This window comes from Morone saxatilis, unplaced genomic scaffold (genome assembly GCF_004916995.1).
Source record: "Morone saxatilis isolate NCDOM2014 unplaced genomic scaffold, NCSU_SB_2.0 Contig18, whole genome shotgun sequence".
Classification (NCBI taxonomy): Eukaryota; Metazoa; Chordata; class Actinopteri; family Moronidae; genus Morone; species Morone saxatilis.
Genome location: NW_023339740.1, coordinates 16,774,963 through 16,787,292, shown reverse-complemented (window position 1 = coordinate 16,787,292; position 12,330 = coordinate 16,774,963). Strand labels below are relative to the sequence as shown.

At 42.7% G+C, this 12,330-nt stretch overlaps 1 protein-coding gene across 1 annotated transcript in view; it reads left to right on the top strand.

The window, feature by feature from the left end:
- Positions 1-1,051: 1,051 nt before the first annotated feature.
- epha2a (eph receptor A2 a) overlaps positions 1,052-12,330 on the top strand; it is a 13,614-nt gene continuing 2,335 nt past the window's right edge. The window contains exons 1-15 of the mRNA XM_035662741.1: positions 1,052-1,127; positions 1,955-2,022; positions 3,581-4,217; positions 8,137-8,292; positions 8,411-8,743; positions 9,399-9,526; positions 9,642-9,819; positions 9,937-10,039; positions 10,276-10,328; positions 10,431-10,556; positions 10,645-10,830; positions 10,940-11,001; positions 11,242-11,451; positions 11,639-11,788; positions 12,099-12,292. Coding sequence (XP_035518634.1) covers positions 1,052-1,127; positions 1,955-2,022; positions 3,581-4,217; positions 8,137-8,292; positions 8,411-8,743; positions 9,399-9,526; positions 9,642-9,819; positions 9,937-10,039; positions 10,276-10,328; positions 10,431-10,556; positions 10,645-10,830; positions 10,940-11,001; positions 11,242-11,451; positions 11,639-11,788; positions 12,099-12,292 — 2,660 coding nt within the window. The remainder of the gene's footprint in view (positions 1,128-1,954; positions 2,023-3,580; positions 4,218-8,136; positions 8,293-8,410; positions 8,744-9,398; positions 9,527-9,641; positions 9,820-9,936; positions 10,040-10,275; positions 10,329-10,430; positions 10,557-10,644; positions 10,831-10,939; positions 11,002-11,241; positions 11,452-11,638; positions 11,789-12,098; positions 12,293-12,330) is intronic.

The following is a 12,330-nucleotide window of genomic DNA, read 5'->3' as shown; positions in this document are numbered from 1 at the left end:
TCTGCATAATGAGTACTTTAACTTTTGATTTAATAAGTCGCCTATATTTTATATTTGCTGCTGATACTAAGTAAAATTCTGAATGCAGGACATTTACACTGTTGTCATATTGCCAAAGTAAGGGATCTGAATGATTCTTCCATCACTGATTACAAACAATAATATACTCTCTGAGAGTTAATGAAAACATGAACTTTTTTATTTTTGAAGTACGCTTTAACACTCACTTAAAAGCCTACTTAAATGGTGGTTTTCATTGGGGTATTTCTACTTTTACTGAAGTTATATATCTGTGTAGGCTATACTTCTTCCATCACTGCTTACAAAACAATTAAGGATAAATAATTTAATCTTTTGCCTTGTAGCTTCTTTTGTCAATCAATAAGTATGTGTCCAAATACAAGGAATTAGACTCCAGTTTTAAGTGGCTCTGAATGTTACAAGAACCATTTACAGGACTGATAGAAATAGACATACAGCTAAAAACTAGGCAAACAAAGCTGAACAACAATAGGAAAAAATATATATTATATTTTTTTCTATATTATAAAAATAAAAATATAAGTCCATTTATGCAGTGTGCAAAGTTTGTATTTGACAATGTGTTAAAACAAATGATATTTATATAATTAATGATTTGCAGGTAATAATATAATATATATATAAATGTGTATGATATTTAGTGTTTACATGACACTGAAAGAGAGTTTGATTTGATATAGATTAATTAATTAATTAATGAGAGTCAATACAATGAGTGCAGTGCAGTTTATGAAGGCCAACATCCTTTCTCAATGAAACAGGTGCGGTCCAGCCGCTCTGGCCCCGCCCCCTCCACTACCATATTTGGAGAACTTCGACATTCCAGAGCTCTCGCGGGGGCGGGGCGGGGCGATGACGCCACCTGTTTGTCAATGGTCTGCGGGCTCGTGCTCACTCAGCTGGTGGAGTCAGTGGAAACAGACGGACGGAGGAGAGAGGAGAGAGGAGAGTCTTCTTGGGGATATAACTTCACTTTTTAAAGGAAAAAGAAAGAAAGTTGTGCGCAATAATGGAGCTCCGTCGTGTCACCCTGTTCTTGTTTTTATTTATGAACCAAGTATTTACCAGCCTTCAGTCCAAAGAACGTAAGTGCACCACCTTTTTTAAACGCGTTGTGTGAAACAGAAATTAAAGTGTAGCTGGTTTCGCCGCACCTCATGAGTCAGGAGGTTGGAATTTGATAGACTGCTTTAAGTTTAAGTCTGATTTAAAACTTTAAAATGTTTGTCATTGTCAAGTTAAAATTCCTCATATATTGGACTTTTTGTTCTGTTTTTTTAATCCATAAAAGTTAATGTCTGTATTGAATATATCCCTTTACTACCTGAACATTGTCTACACATTTTATAATTATTTTAATGATCCAAAAAAATATTTTAAGTGAACTTTTAAAAAAAATATTTACTGGCCTTTGTCCGCTCAGGGTTAGGGGGCTTCTGTGAGGTGGCTTGCTTTAACATGTCAGCTTATTTTTGTTTCACTTGTGGTGGCAGATTCATGTATTTCTCTTGTCATGGCAATTTAAGTGCCCACGCCTTTCTCAGACATTATTAGTCCTGTATCCTGGACCTGGAGGACACGGTCAATGAAGCCCTGAATCAGACCGACATGCTTGATTAGACTGTCAAAGCATGGCATGTGCCCCCCATAAAGCTGTTGGCCCCGCAGATCAAGGCAGAGAATTTAATTACAGTCAAAACGCAGTCATTTATAATTATTTAGCAGCTTATTAAACAAATAATGCGTGTGTGCCAGTGGTATATTAGGTGTGTAAAACATTTTAACAGCTAAATATTTATTATATATAGGCCTATTTATTTATTTATTTATTTATTATTATTATTTTTGAGTCATCAGTCGCTTCTGAGCTTGTTGTAACTATACCATATGTGTTTTCTGTTTGTCTCTGTAGAAATATTGCTGGATATGAACGCTTCAGGATCAGAGTTGGGGTGGTTGACGATGCCATATGAGAACGGAGTGAGTATTTATACCTCAACAGGCATTTTTAAGACTTCAGGTTCAAGACTTGAAAACTGTCTCATCTCTGTGTAAGACAACAGGTTCATAAAAGGCAGCTGGAGATTAGTTGGTGGCAGAGTTTTGAATATTTTGTAACAATAACAGAGGCCTCATTCTCCTCATTCAACCCACTAAAAAAGCTCTCTGGGAGAGATGGAATGAGTGGCAGCGCGATGAGGTTTGGCAGAGCTCAGCTAGTCTTGTGTTAACGCTACCCTTTCATAAAGAACTTATGAATGCCATTAAAATGTCAAGGTTCAACCTACATTTAAATTTACACTACCAAAGAGGATTTTACACAATCACCGGAGATTGCCTTCATTCCTACACCAAACTATAAAACTATATATATATATTTATTTACTTTAACTGGTGATTCCTGTTTGAATTTAGAGATAACAGCAGGAAGATGATCTGTACAGTTGTGGGAAGACATAAGTAAAAGAGACAGCAAGACTGGTCCATGTGTGGAGAACCATCCCTCTATCTATAGTTCAGTGGCTTTCCAGCTAAAAAAAGCAACAGGACATGGCCACTTCCACTGTGTGGGCTATGTTTCTTGTGTGTTCTCAAAGATCTAAGGATTTTAATCGGATAGGATTTCCCCTTGTCTTTAAAACTTTGCTTCTAATCTAACTTTCTCACACTTAAACTTGTACCAAAGGATGACTATTTGCAATGTGTGAACATTGAACATCTGATCTTATCTTTTCTAAATGCAGCGTAATCTGTCCGAGTAGACAATAGACGTTGGATAGTAATAACAAGTAATTGCCTGAAATCCAGTTTGGTCAAAATATAGAGGATGTAATGTTTGTAACTATGAAAATCACTGACTTTAATTATCTCATAGAGTGCTGCTCTAATCTAATGGTACCAATTTAACTAAACTTGAACAAAATTTAAGTTTGAAATAGTGGAAATATGCCAAATTTACTTGTCTCTCTCTCTTCTAACAAGAGTTAAAATAATGTAAATTTAAACACTGACTCATTGCCTGAACACTGCCAACATAAGAGGTGCTACTTTTTAATGCTAAATGGAGGCTTTTAATCTTTCTACTCGTCATTGCTTCCCTCTCTTAAAAAAGTCTTAATTGCTGCCAATTTTGCTGCCACGCTTTTACGCCGCGCTTATGAAGCTCATTTAACGGCCATAAATCTTAGTTGGTGTTCTACTGTACTATTTGCTGGATTTTATGTGTGTCTCACACACATGCGCCCTCATGTGTTAGTGGAAAACCACACACGTTGTGAGCACTGCACATGTCCAGGCCAATAATCTTAATTTGTAGGAAAAAAAAAAAAAAGGCTCCAGCTCACTCCTGCACTTTTATGAGCTTCTCACTCAGCATGAAAGAAGAGGTGTCTCATCAATAAACGTGGCTCTCGGCAGGAACAAAGCCTCTGAACCCTGTACTTATTCTCTGCAGAAATGTTATCCTTTCATTTTTGAAGCTTGGTAATAACCTTAAACTAATCCCTCTCATCTCTCTTTATCCTTTTCTGTTCTGCAGTGGGAGATAGTCCAGACAGTGGTGAACGGCTCACTTTTCTATACCTATAGTGTTTGTAGCATAGACTCTACTGAACAGGATAACTGGGTACGCACGACGTTCATCCAGCGGCGCCCGGGGACCACGCGTGTCTCTGTGGAGCTCCGTTTTGTTGTGCGAGACTGCAACACTTTTGAAGGTGCCTCAGTCGCCTGCAAAGAAACCTTCAACCTTTTCATCTCGGAGGCTGATGCCGACGTGGGGACCAACTTCCGCAAAGGCCAGTTCCGCAAAGTGGCCACCATCGCTCCTGACGAGGTCACCAGGGGTCGCGTGCTGAAGGTCAACACAGAGACGAGGACCGTGGGGCCTCTGTCTAGAAAGGGCTTCTACCTGGCTTTTCAGGACATGGGCGCTTGTGTGGCGCTGCTGTCTGTCAGAGTGTACTACAAGACGTGCCCGTCCACAGTGCAGAGCTTGGCGGCCTTCCCGGAGACCGTGGCGGATTCCCTCAGAGAGGTGGAGGGAGTCTGTGTGCAGAATGCCATCAGTCAAGCCACCCCACGCATCTACTGCACAGCTGAGGGTGAATGGGTGGTTCCCGTGGGCCAGTGCCAGTGTCTGGCAGGCTACGAAACCACCGGGGACGCCTGCCAAGGTAAGCAATGCCAGAAATACACCAGGCACTCAACTGAGACATGTTTGTGTTGCGATGTGAGTTATAGTAAATGAAACGCCTCCGACCACTACTTTGGAAAGGTGCAACGAGTGAGCACAGAGGAATGTTAATTGTGTCTGGTTTGCTTGGAGATCTATCATCAGACACATATCTGTCTTAAAGTAGGGCAGGTACAGCAGGACTGGGAAGATTTTGAGGCAACCACAGATTGCTCCATGTGATCATGTGAAGGGGAAAAAAAATCACTGAGGAAATTTCAACAGTGTCCCGTCAATCCGTCATCTCTTTACCTGTTGGGCAATGGTGCATTCTTTCCACAGCCTTTTTCCCAAGACTCAGAAAGTAGGGCTGGGCTGTGTTTTATGGATAGGTCGATGGCTGGAGGTGATAAAGTACAGTAAAAGAAGTGTCCTAATTACATACTGCATACTGAATTGACTTTATCAGTTTAGTGTCTGTACTAAATCTTACTGGTTTTTGAATGTGGTGTTGATTGTATTATTATCCCACAATTCAACACCGAGGAGCTACTTAAAGCTGGAAGCCAAAAAAAGTATAAAGTCTTAAGAAAAACATTTTACTTTCTCTTTGGAGCTCCACTTAAAGTTTACAGAACATTGCAAGTCACTATTTGATGTCAGCATACAGTTAGTCTACTATACTTTATTGTTGATTAAAAATAGTAAAGTAAGTTATTTGTGTACTAAAACAAAAAGTTCTTTAAAGAGACATGAGGGTAAACTTTTTACCCAGATAGATATTTATAGGCAGGTAGTCTTTAAAAGAAACAGATTCATATAGTTTTAAAACTAATAGCAGTTTGGGAACATACTGCTGAAGCTTTGTACTTTTTCATATGATTGACACCCAGACTAAGGTTAAGTATGCAAACACACTGTGGCATGTACTGCCCTCGAGAAAGGCCTGAGTACATATACAAAAAACAAACACACGTGTACAATAAAAGACAAAACTGCGGTGTTCATACTTTATGTGCTCCTGCTGTTTGTGCGGAAGTTGGGCTGTCTTTTAGCATTCTCGGGTGTGGTGTGTTGAACTGTCTGGAGGAAACGTGGGAGGAGAGAGGGTATGGAGAGAAGAGGAAGGAGGGAGGAAGGGCACAGTATGGTGCGGGGATTTCTGAAAGGAATTCTTTCACCCTCGCGTCACCTACGGCACTGATTGACTAAAGGAAGGACCGTGTGAATGTCAGAATGACTACCTGAGTGGTATGTCTTCTCCTCGCAAGTATTTGTGTTGTGTCAGTTGCTAAGGCGACAGAAACCACAGATTACAGGGATGGGGGCGACACGCCTATCAGAGCAGACTGAGTCAGGCGGCGGTTTATGACTCCTGATGGTCCGAGTCACCTTAACTGGCAGAGTTTGGTCTCTTCTTGGAGTCTATGAGTGAGCAGTTCATACTCACCATCTGAAAGAAGATAAATTGAATCAATACCAACTTTTTTTTCCTGCCAAAATAGCCTAAAATTCAGTGTTTCTAGCTTTTAAATTGTTCAGATTTTCTGTGTTTTATATCACTCTGAGCTAAATACATTTTGGGTTTTGGGCTGTTGGTTGGACAAAAGAAGACATTTGAGGGTGTCAGCTTTTTGTGTGAAAATATATAGACAAATAAAAGTCGAGAAAATGGCCGCCAGATTAATAGTTAATGAAAATTATTGTTAGTTGCTGCCCTACATACCATTGCTAGATAAGTACTGTGCCTCAGAGAGTGAATCTTGTACTGAGGTTGTAAAAATGAAGACCGAATAAGAGAGCAAGGCAGCGAAGGAATTCGAGACAGAGGAATGTTTTAGTCTTTGAGGTTCCTGACCGCAGGCGGACTCTGAGCAGAGCACCTGAAACGGAAGCTGGCAAAGGAAGACAGGAAATATGTATGAATTGAAAAACTGTGATTCCAAAGTCTGGAGGATGACCTGATTGTTTGGATTCAGGAAACACGTTTTATTACATAAGTTAAAACAAAATTATGATGTTTGTATTTTGTTCCAGCCAAGTCCCTATTTCCAATTTTACTAGAGAAAGTGATATCCTTAGAGGCTCATGGCCGGTATGTGGATTCCACTGAAGAGCCCAACTGTTGTGGGAAAAGGAAGTAAAGTGAGATGAGGAGGAATGCTGACTGACACAAATAAGCAGGTTGTCCTTGGTCGGAGTCAGAGGGTGGGGAGCGAGTCGACAGTTGGTGCATGAGGGTGGTTAGTTTCGTGGCTGCTTAGTTAGGTGTGGAGTGTAATTTAGTCAAGAGGATTAGTAGAGCAACAGGACAGCTGTTAGCCAATGACATGCCCCGCTTTGCTCTTTCATCCGGTTGTTAACACACGCAACGAGCTCCCTAATCCATGTTCCCACTCATTAGAACAATGGGCCGACACAAAGAGCAAAAAACAGATTCAATTAACAGAAGCACCGGTGCGGAACATAAGTCCTTTTCACATGTGTGTTGTAGTCCAAAAGGAGCGCGGGACAATTACAGGAACAATCTCCATCGACAAGTGGAAATAAAAGTTAGTTGAATTAAAGTGATGGATCAAATGACATCAATATTTCAACCTTTTTTTGTAGATTAACAAAACCCCAATAAAAATATGACGCTAAAATCTCAAAAAGTAATTAAAAGAATTCATCAGTGCCAAAGTTTGCAAACGTTTGTGTTCATACATTGAACACATGCCGCCATTTACGAGCTGTATAATGAGCAATGCAACATATTTATGGCACCACTCTGTCCAATCTCAGAGACAATGGATGAATAGGGCTGGAGTTTCTTTGGTACGTGACAGAGGTCCTGCTGCCCCAGCTCAAGATGAAATGGGCTGGCCCCCTTTTCTTATGCGTAAAAGACCTCAGCTACACCCCCACTGCCGCCAAGTGACTCCCCAGAGAGAACTTCTGTTGGTGCTCCAGACCTTTGCCCCCATCCCCCATCCGTCCATCTATTCATCTTTATCCCTCCTACTCAAACTCAACCTGCTCCTTCTCCTCCACCGTGGCAATACTTGGAGTGCAAAGGTCCTTCTGCCTCGGTGGTGAAGTAACGCGACCACGTCTTCAATCCAGGGTTCACTCGACCTCTTCTCACGGCCACCAGCACAGGCCCAGAAGAAAGGTCCCTCCCTAGGGGGGGAGCAGAATGAAAGCAGAGAGAGAGAGTAGATCTTTCATAGGAGCCGTTCTTTTTAAGTTTTTTACTGTGCTGGAGCCCTTTATCACCCCAGAAAGTCTGTGCTATCTGTTTCCATAAACACACTGAAAATCATACTCGTCCTCTAACTATTCAGCCTTGGATGCTGTAATTTGCGCCTGGTGTCGGGGTTAGCGGAAGGAAGGAAGAAAGGCAGGAAACATCAGCTTTCGGACTGAATTGCAGCTCTCGCGTCCTGGTTTCTGTCCACTCTGCACGTTCATTAACCTTCCCTGCCCTGGAAGGCTGTTTATCTGTGCGCTGAAATGTCCATCACAACCAGTGTCCAAGGTGCCACTTCCTTTGGCAAAAACAGAAATATTATCTGCCAGAGAATATGAGCTGAGGGTTCACAGGGGAAAGGCAGATCAGATCACCTGATGGACTAATGCTCCGCTGTCATCCGGTCGACACTGGCAGCGCGACCTGAGATTAGGCCTCGGGGCGAAAAAAGGCGAGTGGAGGCAGATCGTCAGGGAAATCCCTTTTCATTCCTCTGCATACAAAGACTTAGTGATTATAGGTTACACACAACAAATGCTTCCTGTCGGGTGGAAGGGGCTGGAATTACAGAGACAGCTTCATTGTTTGCTTTTTGATCAGTCATTCCTTCCTGTGTTTGTCTGTTTCACAGTTACTCTTATATGACATGCTTAAACTAACACACACACACCTTCTTTCTCTCACACAGCATGTAAACCAGGCTACTTCAAGCCATTTGTATCCAACGAGTTTTGTCAGGTTTGTCCTGATAACACCAAACCCTCCAGAGCCGGCGCCACTGAATGCGAATGTGAGGAAGGTTTCTTCCGCTCCCCTTCAGACCCTTCTACGTCAGCCTGCTCTGGTAACAACCCCACTCTCTGTCATATTACTATTGCTATTACAAAATCAACTTTCAGCTCATTAGAGGCAGGTCAGAAGATCGGGCTAACTGTTCTGTGTCATCCACTTCCTCCCCCAAGCTCCACCAAGTGCCCCTCGCGAGCTGAGCGCCACCACCCTGTCAGCAGATGGAAGGCTGCAGCTGTCCTGGAGCCCACCGCTGGTGACCGGGGGCCGCAGTGACCTCACCTACAGTGTGGTTTGCGAGCACTGCGACGGGGCCCTGTGCGTCCCCTGTGGCGAGAAGATCCGTTTTGAGTCGGGCCCTACAGACCTGCACGATGCCATGGTCATAGTCAATGACCTGGATTCTCATCTCAACTACACGTTCACGGTGGAGGCTCACAGCGGTGTGTCGCAGTTCGGTACTGAGAGGCCTACCGCGAGCATCACCACCGCTCTGGACTATACAGGTGAACTCATCAAAAGGTTTTTCTGCTTGCTTTGTTCTCTTTACGTCCTCATTGTTTGAGGTCTGCTACATATGTAAAAATGAACCTGGACACAGGAATGACCCACAGAATGTTTAATGTGTTATATGAACTATCAGTTCACAAATATATATTGCTTTTGTTTGCCAAAAAACTCACTCACAGACACAGAAATGTACAGTATGTTATCCTCTGTAGTGACATTACTTATGTTTGGAGTAATTAAACCCCAGAGAGGTGATACTCCCAAACTGTTATAAAACTCCAATAACAGAAATCCAAATAAACCTTTTGGGATTTGGGAGTTGAAGTGTAAAATGTTCTCTCAACACCAACCAGAGATGTACAACGTATGAAAAATACATTGTATTTCCATGTTTCTCATAAAATTTTTGTATGTTTTTTGAGCTGTTAAAGAGGGTCTGGGGTCTCCAGGGCTCCAAAAAGAATATTAGGGGAACAGAGTGAGACATGTCTTCACATAATTTTGTATTTCTCAGTAAAAAGTACAAAAAGAAGAGCTTACTACACAAAGAGATACTCAGTCTGACCCACTGAGTCCCAAAGGCTTTAATTTCCAAAGACTATGATTAGTCACTAACCAATATTTTGCTTTCTGTCTCTCACCGACCGTTAGATCCCCCCAAGGTGACGCTGATCCATCTGGATGATCGCACCCCCACCAGTCTGTCTCTGTCCTGGACTCTGTCTCGCAGGCCTCCAGCCCACATCAATCACCGCTATGAGCTTATGTACCGCAGAAAAGTAAGACAGAGCGCTTTGTGCTCTTTTGTCTCTCCTCCCCCCGTTCAAAATGGAGCCTGTCGTATGAAATCTTCAAAGAAAAATTATTCTAATCCGTCCACTTTACTCTTTGCAGGATGATGATAACGAGCGTGATGTGACCACCTACACAGTCCTGATTTTGGAGAAAGATTCAGTACAGATTAACGACCTCACCCCAGACACTACTTACATGTTCAGGGTCCAGGCGCTGAGTCCTGATGGTAGCCCCGGCAGCTACAGTGTGGAGCACGAGTTCCAGACTTCACCATTAGGTACCAGCAGCTTTAAAATCTACATAAGAGCAACTTGTTTCTCAAATGTCTCTCTGTATGAACTTTTATTTCACACATTTGAGTTGATAAATGTTTCTCTTTTTGTGATTTGCACAGCCGAGTCTCAGATCCAGAACAACGCCACCATGGTGATGGGAGCTGTAGTTGGAGTAGCGGTTATTCTGCTCGTTGTGGTGGCTGTCCTGCTGTTGCGTAAACGGTTGGTAACATGATAAATGTTATCTACAGACATGCAAACTGTGTGATTATGTGCCACAAGCTCGAGTAAATTAAGGATATTCTGGTATGAGAGCTCAGGGAGGGTTTATCAGTAATAGTCAGTGCTGCTATTGAATGCAGCCTTGGTCTTTCTTAGCAAAGACTGACCTGCAATTACTAAAAAGCCAGCCTGTATTCTGTTTAGTCCTATAGTGATTATTTATGTTTTTCTCTCAGGAGACTGAGCACTCGTGGCAGGGGAGGACCTGAAGATCCCTACTTTTCAACAGGTTAGAAAACCACTCTACATGCAACAATAGTTTAATATACTGGTGAAACAGTTAATTAAGTCAGTATTCAGCCTAATATTCTGGTCATTGTGTCCTCCTTAGATCAGCTCAAGCCTCTGAAGACATACGTTGATCCACATATGTATGAGGACCCTAACATTGCCATCCAGAAGTTTGTTACAGAAATTGACCCAAGTGCCGTCAGCAAACAAAAAGTCATCGGTGTCGGTAAGTGTTTATAAAATCATCTACCTTTTATTTAATGAAATGAAAGTGTAGTTTGTAACGTTTCTCCTGCTGTCCGTCTGACCATCAGGAGAGTTCGGGGAAGTTTTTCGGGGTGTGATGAAGACTCCCGGGCGCGGCGAGGTGGCCGTGGCGATTAAGACCTTGAAGCCGGGGTACTCAGAAAAACAGAGGCAGGACTTTTTGAGCGAGGCTAGCATCATGGGTCAGTTCTCGCACCCGAATATCATCCGCCTGGAGGGAGTTGTCACCAAATGTGAGTCCATGACGTCAGACAGAAGTCAAACAGTCGCTCACAAATCATTTGGATCAACTGCTCGTATACTTTTCTTTCACTAAATGTGACTTTTTGTTTTCATTTTCAGTCAAGCATATCATGATAGTGACAGAATACATGGAGAACGGAGCCCTCGACATATATCTGAAGGTAGGTGCATGTATTTAGTTTGGAACAGGAGGCTCAAACGAGTTTCAGACTTAAACTATTTTTAGTACTTTCATATTTGTATTCCTTGGAAACTCTATGTGTTTCTTTCCTCATATTTAAAGAATAAGACCACACCCAGAAAACCACAACTTGTCACAAAAGCAAACAAACACATTGACATTCCTGACACATAAAAAAAAAAAGTGTATAAAAATGTCTAAATGTATTTTGTCCCTTCAGGACCGTGATGGAGAGCTTCCGTGCTATCAGCTCGTCGGGATGCTGCGTGGAATAGCTGCCGGCATGAAATACCTCTCTGACATGAGCTACGTCCACCGTGACCTGGCAGCAAGAAACGTTCTGGTTAACAGCAACCTGGAGTGTAAGGTGTCTGATTTTGGTCTGTCTCGTGTGCTGGAGGATGACGCTGAGGGCACCTACACAACAAGAGTAAGTCTAACAGCTACATTTCCCAGCATAAAGCAGAGCAACCGTAGTTTTTTCCCAGTAACAAAGGCCAAACTGTTAATGGTATTTTCGCTCTCAAGTGCCCAATCTTAAAGTGTTGGTCTTTCAGCACCTTGTGTTTCCACTCCCTTCACCCATTAAATATGATTTGTTAATGTTTCTCTTTCAGGGAGGTAAAATCCCCATTCGCTGGACGGCCCCCGAGGCCATCGCATACAGGAAATTCACTTCAGCCAGCGACGTGTGGAGCTTTGGGATCGTCATGTGGGAAGTCATGGCATTTGGAGAACGGCCCTACTGGGACATGAGCAACCATGAGGTATGTTTCATCTGTCACATCATCTTTCCAGCTCTTACGGTTGAGATGGAGGATTGTTTTGGCCTGTGTAGGTCAAACTTTAATGTGTATTACCACCAGAGAGTCTGTGCTGGGTGGTGATAGAAAGTTCCCTGACATCCAGGGTAGTTTCCCACCATCCTCTTCAAATTAACTGTTAATGTCAACAAACGAACACAGCACTTTTTTTCAAACTGCTATAACTCTTCAAACTCTCCGTCCGTCACTGCACCCATAAATAATATAGTTTAGATCTAACCACTGCCTTCCTCCAACCCCGTCTCTTCCTCAGGTCATGAAGGCTATCAACGAGGCCTTCAGGCTTCCTGCTCCGATGGACTGCCCATCCGCTATCTACCAGCTCATGCTCCAGTGTTGGCAGCACGACCGCCCCAAACGTCCTCGCTTTTCAGACATTGTCAACATTTTGGACAAACTGCTCCGAAGCCCAGAGTCTTTGAAAACCATCGCTGACTTTGACCCACGGTATGCACAGTACTTTTGTTTAAGTTTTGGTTTGATAA